Source organism: Dendrobates tinctorius, unplaced genomic scaffold, assembly GCF_039654945.1.
Source record: "Dendrobates tinctorius isolate UK_male_01 unplaced genomic scaffold, ASM3965494v1 ptg000219l, whole genome shotgun sequence".
Classification (NCBI taxonomy): domain Eukaryota; kingdom Metazoa; phylum Chordata; class Amphibia; order Anura; family Dendrobatidae; genus Dendrobates; species Dendrobates tinctorius.
Window position 1 is genome coordinate 5,115,433 of NW_027361886.1, and position 12,446 is coordinate 5,127,878.

At 46.6% G+C, this 12,446-nt stretch overlaps 1 protein-coding gene across 1 annotated transcript; it reads right to left on the minus strand.

Annotated features, from left to right (window-relative positions):
• Positions 1–5,190: 5,190 nt before the first annotated feature.
• On the minus strand, positions 5,191–6,003 carry LOC141058928 (ATP-dependent DNA helicase PIF1-like). Its single transcript, XM_073555143.1, has one exon. The coding sequence runs from the start codon at positions 6,001–6,003 to the stop codon at positions 5,191–5,193; it is 813 nt and encodes a 270-aa protein (XP_073411244.1).
• Between the last annotated feature and the right edge of the window lie 6,443 nt (positions 6,004–12,446).

Consider the following 12,446-nt stretch of genomic DNA (forward strand, 5'->3'; position numbering starts at 1 on the left):
TAGTGAAACTGATTTGGATGGGAAAAACCTGTCATCTGAACAGGTGGAGTGTGATTGGACATCCGGAATCTCTGAGTGGATATAAGGCCGTCGACGCCCTGCAGAGTGTTAGGGTCGGCGGAACGCACCAAATATAAATAATAGTAGGTGCGTTCACCGCCCGGGGTCCACCGTGCGGTAGGTGACAAGACCGCTGCTGAACAATGGCAGATGCACCTAGTAGGTGCAGGACTGCGCTCGGGTTAACGTCACCCGAACGCTAAGGGCGACTCCGTACAAACACAGAGTCGCTTGGAGAACACTAAAGCAAAGGCACAGGCCCTGTTAGCGTCACAGAGGCCTGCGTGTGGCGTCGCAGCTGCGAACACCAATAGTTGCTGTTACTACAGCGCAGCGGCAGAGAAAAGCCGCAATCGGCGCCGAGGACCGGGTGCCGACAGGCGCTAGTGTAGGTGTGGAGCAAGTGGCGTATAGCTTGCCACAACCCTGGAGCTGACTATTCACACTCGGTTACCACTTGTAATATCAGAGGGTAGGGGTTTCATAATGAGTCAGACACCAGTCCATACATCCATCACCATACACATACAGAATAATATGCTACACTAGCGCATGGCCGAGCCGCCATGTGGGCTTTTTATAGCCATGCGCTTCCGGGACCTTCCAGTATTTTGGGAAGGACCAATCAGATCCAACATAGGACCTGCACATGTGACCCCTGCTCTCCACTGAGAGGACAAGTTGCGGGCATGCCCAGTAGCACGGCATGAGGACTTAGCCTCTGGAGCAGTTCCCTGCAAAGCAGGTTGCGCTACCATTGCTGCACCAGAGGTGGCAGCAACATCCAGGCTCACAGAATGAGTCTGAGGGGAATGCCTGGCTTGCCGTGATTGCTGAGCAGGAGTCTGAGCGGTCGGAGGAGAATGAGAGACCGCAGGATGGCTGGCTCTGGATTCCTGCTGTGCAGTGCCAGGAATCTGACGCCTAACACAGAGTTGCTTTTCTTCCTCTGAGCTCTGGCCTCCAGTTTAGTCCTGTCTACTAAAGCAAGGTTTTTGCTCTGCTATTGTTCCATGAGATTTTGTCTGGTTTACTTAGTGTTTGTGTTCAGCCTGCCCTGGCTGGGACTGGCTGAACTCCATTTTTGTCTCTGATCAGTTGATCTCTTTGCTCTGTTTTCAGAATATACCTGAGTGCTGATATAGTGATTTTGAAGTCTAGTGACTTCAGGGCCTTTTCTATCAGACGTGTTGGACATTATTTTTGGCAGGATTTTTGCGTGATTGCAGACAGTTGCTTTTCTTTCCTGTCCTATCTAGTGAGGGCCTCACCGTTTGCTCAGCCTGTCTTTCTGTCTGTGTTTGTGTTTTCATCTGTTTTTACCGTCAATACATGTTGGGGGCTGTCTATTGCTTTGGGGTCTGCTCTGGGGCAGTTTCGATTTCCCCTTTCTTTCTTTAGGTTTATTTAGTTCTCCAGCTGTGAACGAGGTGTCTAGGAACACCCCACGGCTACTGTTAGTTGTTGTGAATAGGATCAGGGGTCTGCAATCCGCTAGCTACCAACCTCTCCGGTTTTCTGGACTTAGCTTGTATTTTTGTTTTTTCCTCCTCCGGTGACTCATTCATAACAGTCACCGTCATTAATGGGGTTGCACAAGAGCCGGGAGCAGACAATGTTTCCCTATTTTATGTTGAGTGGGGAATTGTTGTACCGGGTCACGAAAATAAGGAGGAGGTGGTAAAGCAGTTAATAGTACCAGGCCCCTATAGACGGAAAGTGTTGGACATGGCCCATTCACACATCTTGGGGGGACAACTTGGAGTGGAAAAATGCAGGAACGGATTGTACAGAGGTTCTATTGGCCTGGGTGTCACCGGGAAATAGCAAACTATTGCAGGTCCTGCCCGACATGTCAGTTAACTGCCCCCACATCTCATTTTCAGAACCCTCTTGTGCCACTGTCCATTATTGAGGTGCCATTTGAGAGAATTGCCATGGACTTGGTTGGTCCCTTAGTTAAATCAGCTCGGGGCCATCAGTATATATTAGTCATCTTGGACTATGCCACACGCTATCCTGAGGCCATTCCCCTGAGAAACTCCTCCGCAAAGAGTATAGCCCGCGAGCTGGTCCATATGTTTTCCCGGACGGGTTTGCCGAAGGAAATCCTGACCAACCAGGGGACACCTTTTATGAGCAAGGTGATGAGGGAATTGTGCAGAGTCTTGCAAATCTCCCAGTTGAGGACTTCAGTATACCATCCGCAGTCAGATGGCCTTGTTGAGAGGTTTAACAAGACACTGAAGAGCATGCTGAGAAAAGTCATAGAGAAAGATGGTAGAGACTGTGATTGTCTCTTACCGTATTTACTGTTTTCTATCCGTGAAGTTCCCCAAGCCTCCACGGGGTTCTCGCCCTCCGTTCTCGTTCATCCGCGAGGTCTCCTAGATATAGCCAAGGAAACCTGGGAAGCCGAAGTCATGCCCCACAGAAGCGTCATTGAGCATGTGGCACTGATGCAGCAGAGGGTTTTGAAGGTGATGCCCATTGTTAAAGAATATCTCCGCCAGGCACAAGAGGCTCAGGCCAGGTTCTACAACTGGTCAGCCAGAGTGAGGCAGTTCAATCCGGGAGACCGAGTTCTCGTGCTAATCCCGACAGTGGAGAGTAAGTTCTTGGCCAAGTGTCAAGGGCCATATGAGGTGGTGGAGAAGCTGGGAGACGTAAACTACAAGATCCACCAACCCAGAAGACAGAAGCCATACCAGGTTTACCATGTCAACCTCATCAAGCCATGGCAAGAAAGAGAGCCAGCGGTAACTCTGTGCTTGCTGGGCAACCTAGAAGGGGAGGTTGGAGCGGTTACCATAGCAGAGACGCTATCAAAGGCCCAGAAACAGCAGTGCCGGGAGTTACTCCAGAAAAACAGGGACCTGTTCTCAGAGTTGCCGGGGTGCACGAAGGTGGTGGAGCATGAAGTTCTTACCGAGCCACATGTGCGGGTGAACGTGAAACCGTATCATATTCCTGAGGCCCGGCGAGAGGTAATCTCCAAGGAGGTGCAGCGTATGTTGAAACTCGAGGTCACTGAGGAATCCAAGAGCGGTTGATCTAGCCCGATTGTCCTGGTCCCAAAACCTGATGGTGAATGGAGGTTCTGCAATGATTACCGGAAGCTGAATGAGGTCTCCAAGTTCGACGCTTATCCCATGCCACGCGTTGATGAGCTCATCGAGAGACTTGGACCTGCCAGGTACATAACCACTTTGGATCTGAAAAAGGGATACTGGCAAATCCCCATGGCACAGGAAGCCGAGGAGAAGATGGCATTCTCCACACCAGATGGGTGCTTCCAGTATGTCCAGATGCCGTTTGGCCTGCAGGGAGCTCCGGCAACCTTCCAGAGGGCTATGGATAGACTCCTTGCACCTCATAAGCTATACGCTGCTGCATACCTGGATTATGTCGTCATCTTTACCCCAGACTTGGAGTCTCACCTGGAAAAGGTCCAAGCAGTGTTTCACGCTCTAAGGGAGGCGGGGTTTACAATAAACCCGAAAAAGTGTGCCTTGGGTAAGGAGGAAGCCAAGTACCTCGGATATGTAGTGGGGCGTGGCGAGATCAAACCCCAAATCAATAAAGTGGAGGCAATTCAAACATGGCCAAGACCTCTGTCAAAGAAGCAAGTTAAAGCCTTCCTGTGGATTGTGGGATATTACAGGAGGTTCATCCCAAACTTCACCACAATGGGTGCACTTCTAACTGATCTGCTTAAGGGGACAAAGTCAGTGATGGTCAGCTGGTCCGAAGAAGCAGAGTCAGCCTTCCAAGAAATGAAGGGAGCTCTTTGTAAGCAACCCGTTTTGGTGGCCCCAGACTTTAAACGTGAATTTGTCCTCCAGACAGATGCCTCACATGTCAGGGTAGGAGCAGTCCTTTCCCAAGAGATATGTGGGGAGGAGCATCCTGTTCTCTACTTGAGTAGGAAGTTGACTTCCTGTGAGAGAAATAACTCAGTTGTAGAGAAGGAGTGTTTGGCCATAAAATGGACAGTGGATACATTATGGTACTACCTGGTGGGACAGAAGTTTAGATTAATATCTGACCATGCCCCACTCAGGTGGATGAGGGAAACAAAGGGTAAGAATGCTAGGGTCACCCGCTGGTTCTTAGCCCTACAAGACTTCAGCTTCCATGTAGAGCATCGGGCCGGGAAGCTACATGGGAATGTCGATGCCCTTTCCAGAATCCCTTGCCTGGTAGGTGAAAGTGCCAAGCCCCACAGCTTTAGGCAGAGGGGGGAGGTATGTGGCAGGGCTAAGGGTCATGTAATCGATATCTCATAAATGGCTTGTCTCCATAATGTAAGGCATAACAAATATTGCTGTATTATTATTGTTTTGAAGGACCTGTGGTGAGGTAAACAGTCATGTGACCAGTCAGCTGCTGGGTTCGTGGGTGTGACTACACCCTTATAATGTGGCCTGCTCTTGAACCAGGCAGCTGTATGTGAGGGGGTATACACCTCCTGTGTGCGCTGAGGCACGCAGACTGTGCCTGAAGGAAAGGACATTCGATGTTACTTTGTCTCCTGAACTGAAGGCTGTTTATTTTGGTGACGTGCTGTTTGGGATATGATGTAATAAACCGCATGAACTTTAAGGGGACCTGCCTCCTGACTGTCTCCCGTCGCACCTAAGCGAGTAGAATCCCTACTATATATATATTTATTGATATTATATAGCCACACACGCATACATGTATTTATATTACATAGTCTCCTTTATTATGTACTAGCTGAAGAGCCCGGCGCTGCCCGGGCATAGTAACTAACTGTGGTTAGTTATAGCAAATTATATTTATCCTCCATCCCATAGTCCCGTGCCCATATACCCATCATACATATCCTCCATAGTCAACCATTATGACATCATAATGAGCGACGGCAGGGCTTGCAACCTATGATGACATCAGCGTCTCCAGGACTAATGACTGCTGTTAGCAAAATAGAATGTGTTAACAAAAATTTATTCTGCACACAAAAACCACAAAACAGATAGAAATGTAATTATTAAAAGGCAAAAACTAAGCCAATAGAAGCATTTCACAACATATATTTCAACACCAGAGATATTCCACACAGATTTAAATAAATTGGCCAAGTAATGTGAAGTAATCTTGTACTATTTATTCGAGTGCCTTTTGATAAACGACATTCTTAGTTTTTCCTTCAGGTGCAAAGATGAACCGGTTTTTGGCTGCTCCAACTCTTGAACAGGCCACATAAAGGTGACCATGAGAAAAGCATGGAGATTGTAAATCGATTCCAACTACTTTCAAGGACTGTCCCTGAGCCTTGTTGATGGACATAGCAAATGCCAGTCGAACAGGAAACTGGAGGCGTTTAAAATCAAAAGGCAAATCAGATGGAATGAGAGGAATTGTTGGAATGAAAACATCTTCTCCTGTGGCACATCCTGTCAAAATGGTTGCCTCAATTACATGTGGAAACAGGTTCTTAATCAAGAGTCTTGTTCTATTACACAGCTTTGGTGGATCCAAATTTCTCAATAGCAGAATAGGTGCTCCTGGTTTTAGAAAGAGGTTGTGAGGAGGAAGTCCTTGTGGCTCCAAGGAATTCAGGAACTCAGTTGGATAAAATAATGCTTGAGCAGGGTCTATAACTGTATCCACTGACTTGTAAATTGTGCACACACCTGGAAGGAGATTTAGAATTTGAAGATTGATCTTATTGACACTGTCATTTTTGGGAGCTAGAATAGCCCTTTCACACAGCCAGCCAGAAATTTTGAAGTGGAGTTGAATGTTTGGAAAAACCTTTGCTTTCAACTCCTCAATGGAAGGCACAATGCAACAAAAGTTGCTTGGGAAGGTGATCTGTCCAGTGGTTGAGTTTACTGGTGCCTTGCCATCTCCAATAGACAACAGCTGGCTTGAAAACAGTCCAGCAGAAACATCGCCTGTCATGTAGACCCTCATGTTTGTGTTCAGTGACATTTTCTTTACTTTTCTCCAAAGGTACGATGCTTTGAGACAGGCATTGAGTTCGTCTGCAGGGGTTGATCTTGGAATAACAGGTAGTGTTTGGCGGAAGTCACCTGCCAAAACAACAACTACTCCTCCCATGATATATTTGTTGCTACGCAGGTCTTGCAACAGTCTGTCCACTGCTTCCAGAGCCCTTTTTCTGTGACATGGTACATTCATCCCAAATGATGGCACTGCATTTTTGAAGCAATTTGGCCAGTCCTGATCCCTTGGCAATATTACACACGGGGCTGTCACTATGAGACAGGTTAAGTGGTAGTTTGAATGTCGAATGTGCTGTCCTGCCACCTTTTATAAGCGTAGCTGCAATTCCAGAAGATGCCACTGCAAGTGCAATCTTTTTTTGTTGTCGAAATTTTGCCAAGAGCAAGTTGATTACAAATGTCTTTCCTGTTCCACCTGGAGCATCAAGGAAGACAATCCCACCTTTGTTGGTTTCACTGAAACTTAGAATGTAGTTATAGGCGTCCCTTTGATCTGGTACCAATATTGGCTCATTCTGAGACACAAATGCTGTCAGTTCATCAATATTGTAGTTTGTTTCTATGAAAATCTCCCTACACATTTGGATGCCTTCAGGATTTCTTATTGGAGCAGGCAAACCAAGCAACTGTAAGGCTTTTCCTGACATTGCTATGCACTGATCTTCAAGGAGCATTAAAGTTTCATTGAACATTTCCTCAGTGAAGTTGATGAGTTGCTGCGGATTTTCCCTTCTAATCTGCATGAGGATGTCCTCACTGAGATCATTTTTGTACTTTGTCCAAATCTCAAGAGGATTTTAAATGCTACAGGTTGTTAGAATAATAGCAAAGAGGTGTCTTAGTCGCTTTGGGGTTTGTGTGGCTGCTGCTTCACTGAGGGTCATGTCCCAGTGTCCAACATTTTCCAGAAGTCCTTTTCTTTGGCAAGCTTCCCTGAATGTTTCACACACATGGCCTCCGACAGTCTTCAGGTCAGAAAATGATGTAGGGCCTTTGACAACATGAAATAACATGCGTAGGTAGAAGCACTCTGCATTTGACGGATGAACAGTGTAGACGCGACCAAGAGTATCAGTTGCTTTCACCCCTGGATAGCCTTCAATATCAAGCCCCCGTTTCCTCCATTCCAGTGTTTTTCTGGAGGCATTCCAAGTGTAGTACTTTGGTAAATCGCAGTAGAGAATTGTTTTTGCAAAAGGGTCTTGTTGACACAGCTCAAAAAATGCCAAGAGGGTGGTCTTAGGTGGTGTTAGGAGCTGCTGCTGTAAGTTTGCTGGGTTAAAGTAAATTCTCTGTCCATTTTCCAAGTGCACACTCAGATGCACAACTGGTGGGTAGCGCTCATGAATGGAGAATCCTAGTATTCTCCAAACAGCTTCATTGCTGCTTATGTACCTGCCCATCTGGAATGCCTCCACTTCATCAATAATAGGTCCATTTTTCTGCAGTTCAAAAACTGCTTGATCACTTCTTTTGTGGACATATTTACAGATATACTTGATTGATTTAACAGAGTGGCAATATTCGACATTTATGTGGGCCTGGAAGATTTTTGACAGCAAAGGGTTATAAGGCACTACCCACCTGTTGTCAATTTCTATCTCTTGCAGTGATGATCCAACACGGATTTTGAGCTTTGCTGTGAAACCACCATCCCCTGGCTTTCTTCTTCGGTAGACTGGATATCCATCTTGTCCTGTTTGGGTTTCTTGGACCAGGGATCGTGGGTAATGCTTTGAACACCTGCCATCAATCATACAGGGAGAATTTTTGTTGAGACTCCCACAGGGACCATGGATCATGTTTTTTGTGATGATGTCAAACAGCAATGGGTCAGTCTGAGGCTGAGTTCACACGTAACGTTTTTTTCGCGTTTCCGCTGCAGTTTTAACCGCGCGATTTTGCCGCGAAAACGCGAAAAACAAGCATCCCATGCATTCCTATGGGATTCCGCAATGCTGTGCTAATGCTGCGGTTTTTACCGCGGCGGAATCGCTTCGCGGTAAAAACCGCAGCCTGCTCATTAATTTGCGGAATCGCGGCGATCCCGCACCCATAGGAATGCATTGTTCCGCTTATTTCCCGCATGTGGCTGTGCACACCATGCGGAAAGTAAGCAGAACAATTGCGGATGGTACCCATGGTCCGGAGGAGAGGAGACTGTCCTCCGGGCTTTGGGTACCATATCCCTGTAAAAAATAGAATTTAAAATAAAAAATATTGTTATTCTCACCCTCCGACGTCCCGCGCAGCCTTCCCGCCTCTCTCCACGCTCCGGTCCCAGTAATCCTTTGCGAAAATGCTCGCGATGACGTCCGTTCTCGCGGGATCGCGAAGTCTCGTGGTCATTCGCACGACGTCATCGCAAATTACCGCGAGACGTCGCGATCCCGCGAGAACTGACGTCATCGCGGGCATTTTCGCAAAGGATTACTGGGAACGGATGCGCGGGACGTCGGAGGGTGAGAATAACACCGTTTTTTATTTTTTTTTTTACATTCTATATTTTACTACTGATGCCTCATAGGCGGCCTCAGTAGTAAAAAGTTGGTCACACTCGTCAAACACTATGTTTGACGAGTGTGACCAACCTGTCAATCAGTTCTCCAAGCGATGCTACAGATCGCTTGGAAAACGCTAGCATTTTGCAAGCTAATTACGCAAAATGCTAGTTTTTCCGCGGGAAAATCGCGGGAATTTAAAATGCGATTTTCCCGCGGACTGGAATTCCGGAATTCTCGCGGTAATTTCCGCGAGAGTTCCGGTACGTGTGCACTTAGCCTGAAGGTCTGGCAATTCGGCACTGATGATATTGTCAATTTCAGAAGGCTGTATTTTTTGCTTCAGCCAGATCAAGATGTGGGCATGAGGAAGGCCTCTTTTTTGCCATTCAACTGAATACATCCAGCACTGCGTCTCACCATAATTATGTGATTTTGTGATGAGATTAGTCATTTTTGAAAGTTTCTGTTTGAAAACCCGAGCAATAAGGTCATGGCGATTCACTGTTTTTTGGCCCGGCAACAGGTGCCCTCCAATTTCCTCCCAGGCTGGATTGCAAGTAAAGGTGATGAAAAGATCTGGACGGCCATACTTTCTCACATAAGTCATTGCATCCTGTGTGTATTCATGCATGTGTCGTGGGCTTCCAGTGACAGTTGATGGAAGAATAACCATTTTCCCCAACTCGTTTGGATCAGCATCATTTGCAACAGCATCTCTAAGGTGAATATATTCTTCTGCCCTGAGCTTCTTTTGATTTAGTCGGATATATAATAGACGTTCACTCTCAATCTTTGCATACATGTCAACAATAAATTGGTGAAAGAGGTGTTTGCATTTTAAGATGTGATTTTCCTCTGCAAATCTTGTCATGATCCTATATGCATAGAAGTCCATGGCAGACACTTTTTTTCCTGAAGGGTTGCCTGTTGTAGGGTCTGTCTGAGGTATTCCAAAGTGATAGCCATCCTGTCCCTGCCAAAAGATGATTGGATATTGCAGTGCATCATAGGACCTGTGAGTTTCTGCTACTCGTTGCAAACTATTGTTCCTTTTCTGAAGCACAATGTCACGGCTTTGAAAATCATTACCTACAATCAAGATGGCAACCTCATCAAATGTGGGAGCATTGAAACGTCGCTGATGTTCACCTTGTGGTGTTTTGTCAGCTCGAATGACAACCTTGTAATCGTCATTTGGCATGCATTCAAGTGCAGTCTTGAAAAGTTGAACATATGGATTGTTGGAGTGAAGGAACTGCTGCAAAATAGTGACAATATCAAGGCGAGTGTTAGGAATTAAAGAGCATCTTCGCTGAGCCTCTGCTTCTGCATTTCCCATGAAGAAGAGTTGAAGAAATTGAGGTTCTTCTCCTTGTAATGGAAGCAGTGAGCCAATTGAGTGGTAAACCTGTCCTTGAACTTTAAATGTCGGCATAAATCCTGTTGTAAACATTTCTCTTGTTGCACCAAATGATGTCATTTGGAAGCAGGAGTTGTACTTCCTGATGTTGTCCAAGAAATGCTTTGATATGGTACTGGTACCTGTCATCAGAGACTTTAGGGGATCTGGTGGTGACAGGAGAGGTGGAAGTTTTATCTTGCCATTTGCACAGCATAAACCTGGCGGTTCATCTTTCCATTTCAGGGCACTGCAGTACATGCAGACCACATCCATTTTTCCTATCTGAACTGTAGGATTATCCTGATAGTTTATGTGTGACTGGTAACAAAAAGCAGCATGTTTCAAATCTCTAACCATTTCCTGTGCCCTGGTGGAAGAAATAGCAATTCTCCTAGTGGCAAGTAGGCCTTCTCTCTGCTGAGATGACTCATTGGCCCTTAAGGAAACAGCTCTTCTCTTATCTGCAAACCTCACTTCCCTCTCCTCAGAAAGTTCATTGGCCCTTGAGGAAGCAGCTCTTGTTTTCATGTCTGCAAGCCTCGCTTCCCTCTCCTCAGAAAGTTCATTGGCCCTTGAGGAAGCAGCTCTTGTTTTCATGTCTGCAAGCCTCGCTTCCCTCTCCTCAGAAAGTTCGCTGGCCCTTGAGGAAGCAACTCTTCTTCTCTTGTCTGCAAGCCTCGCTTCCCTCTCCTCAGAAAGTTAATTGGCCCTTGAGGAAGCAGCTCTTGTTTTCATATTTGCAAGCCTCGCTTCCCTCTCCTCAGAAAGTTCATTGGCCCTTGAGGAAGCAGCTCTTGTTTTCATGTCTGCAAGCCTCGCTTCCCTCTCCTCAGAAAGTTCATTGGCCCTTGAGGAAGCAGCTCTTGTTTTCATGTCTGCAAGCCTCGCTTCCCTCTCCTCAAAAGTTCATTGGCCCTTGAGGAAGCAGCTCTTCTTCTCTTGTCTGCAAGCCTTGCTTCCCTCTCCTCAGAAAGTTCACTGGCCCTTGAGGAAGCAGCTCTTCTTCTCTTGTCTGCAAGCCTCGCTTCCCTCTCCTCAGAAAGTTCACTGGCCCTTGAGGAAGCAGCTCTTCTTCTCTTGTCTGCAAGCCTTGCTTCCCTCTCCTCAGAAAGTTCACTGGCCCTTGAGGAAGCAGCTCTTCTTCTCTTGTCTGCAAGCCTCGCTTCCCTCTCCTCAGAAAGTTCACTGGCCCTTGAGGAAGCAGCTCTTGTTTTCATATCTGAAAGCCTCGCTTCCCTCTCCTCAGAAAGTTCATTGGCTCTTGAGGAAGCAGCTCTTCTTCTCTTGTCTGCAAGCCTTGCTTCCCTCTCCTCAGAAAGTTCATTGGCTCTTGAGGAAGCAGCTCTTGTTTTCATGTCTGCAAGCCTCGCTTCCCTCTCCTCAGAAAGTTCATTGCCCCTTGAGGAAGCAGCTCTTGTTTTCATGTCTGCAAGCCTCGCTTCCCTCTCCTCAGAAAGTTCACTGGCCCTTGAGGAAGCAGCTCTTCTTCTCTTGTCTGCAAGCCTTGCTTCCCTCTCCTCAGAAAGTTCACTGGCCCTTGAGGAAGCAGCTCTTCTTCTCTTGTCTGCAAGCCTTGCTTCCCTCTCCTCAGAAAGTTCATTGGCTCTTGAGGAAGCAGCTGCTATTCTCATGTGTGTCAGCCTTGTTTCTCGGTCTTCACATTTTTCATTGGCCCGTAATGGAGCTTTTCTTTTTGCATCAGCTGACCTTCGTGCCATGGTCTTCCTTTTCTGATGAGGCATTATTGTTTTAAAAATAATCTATTATACCCACAGCTCATATACCCATCACATATCCTCCATCCCATAGTCCCGTTCCCATATACCCATCACATATCCTCCATCCCATAGTCCGGTGCCCATATACTCATCACTAGAGTTGAGCGACTTTTGGTTTTTTAGGGTCGCGTTTCGTTTCGTGAAACCCGACTTTTCCAAAAGTCGGGTCGAGCAAGATCGTCCGATTATAGGGAAAAGTCGGGGTCGTCCCGAAACACGAAACCCAATGTAAGTCAATGGGGAATAAAAGTCGGCAGTGAGAGGAGGACAGGAAACACACCTACAGTGCCCATTTGAATGCCAAAAGCATCAATTCTTCTTACTTAAGCTTGTCAACCTTAATTAACTTCATAATACAAGTTACGCACTGAAAAATCGGGGTTATTTGGCTAAATTTGTGGGGGGAGAGGGCTGGCTGCAGGTTTTCATGTGCCCTGGGCGAAAGAGCGCCCCTTTAACACATACCACAACTCATCATGCTCCGATACGGCAGAGAAATAGCAGTATAGTACAATGAAAAATACCTCACTTTTTACATCTCATGACGAGGCCCATCTATTTCTCCATACAAAATCATTGGTCCCATATAATGTTTGAAACAGTATATGATGAGCTCCACATAATGCTACAGTATATGTTGGTCCCCATGGATGAAGCTCCACTGTCTTATGGGCCCAAATAATGCTCCAAACATAATGGGCCCCAT

Excerpts from the sequence above, each read along its gene's own strand:
- LOC141058928 (XM_073555143.1), bottom strand. The coding sequence starts at position 6,003 with ATGAGGGTCTACATGACAGGCGATGTTTCTGCTGGACTGTTTTCAAGC.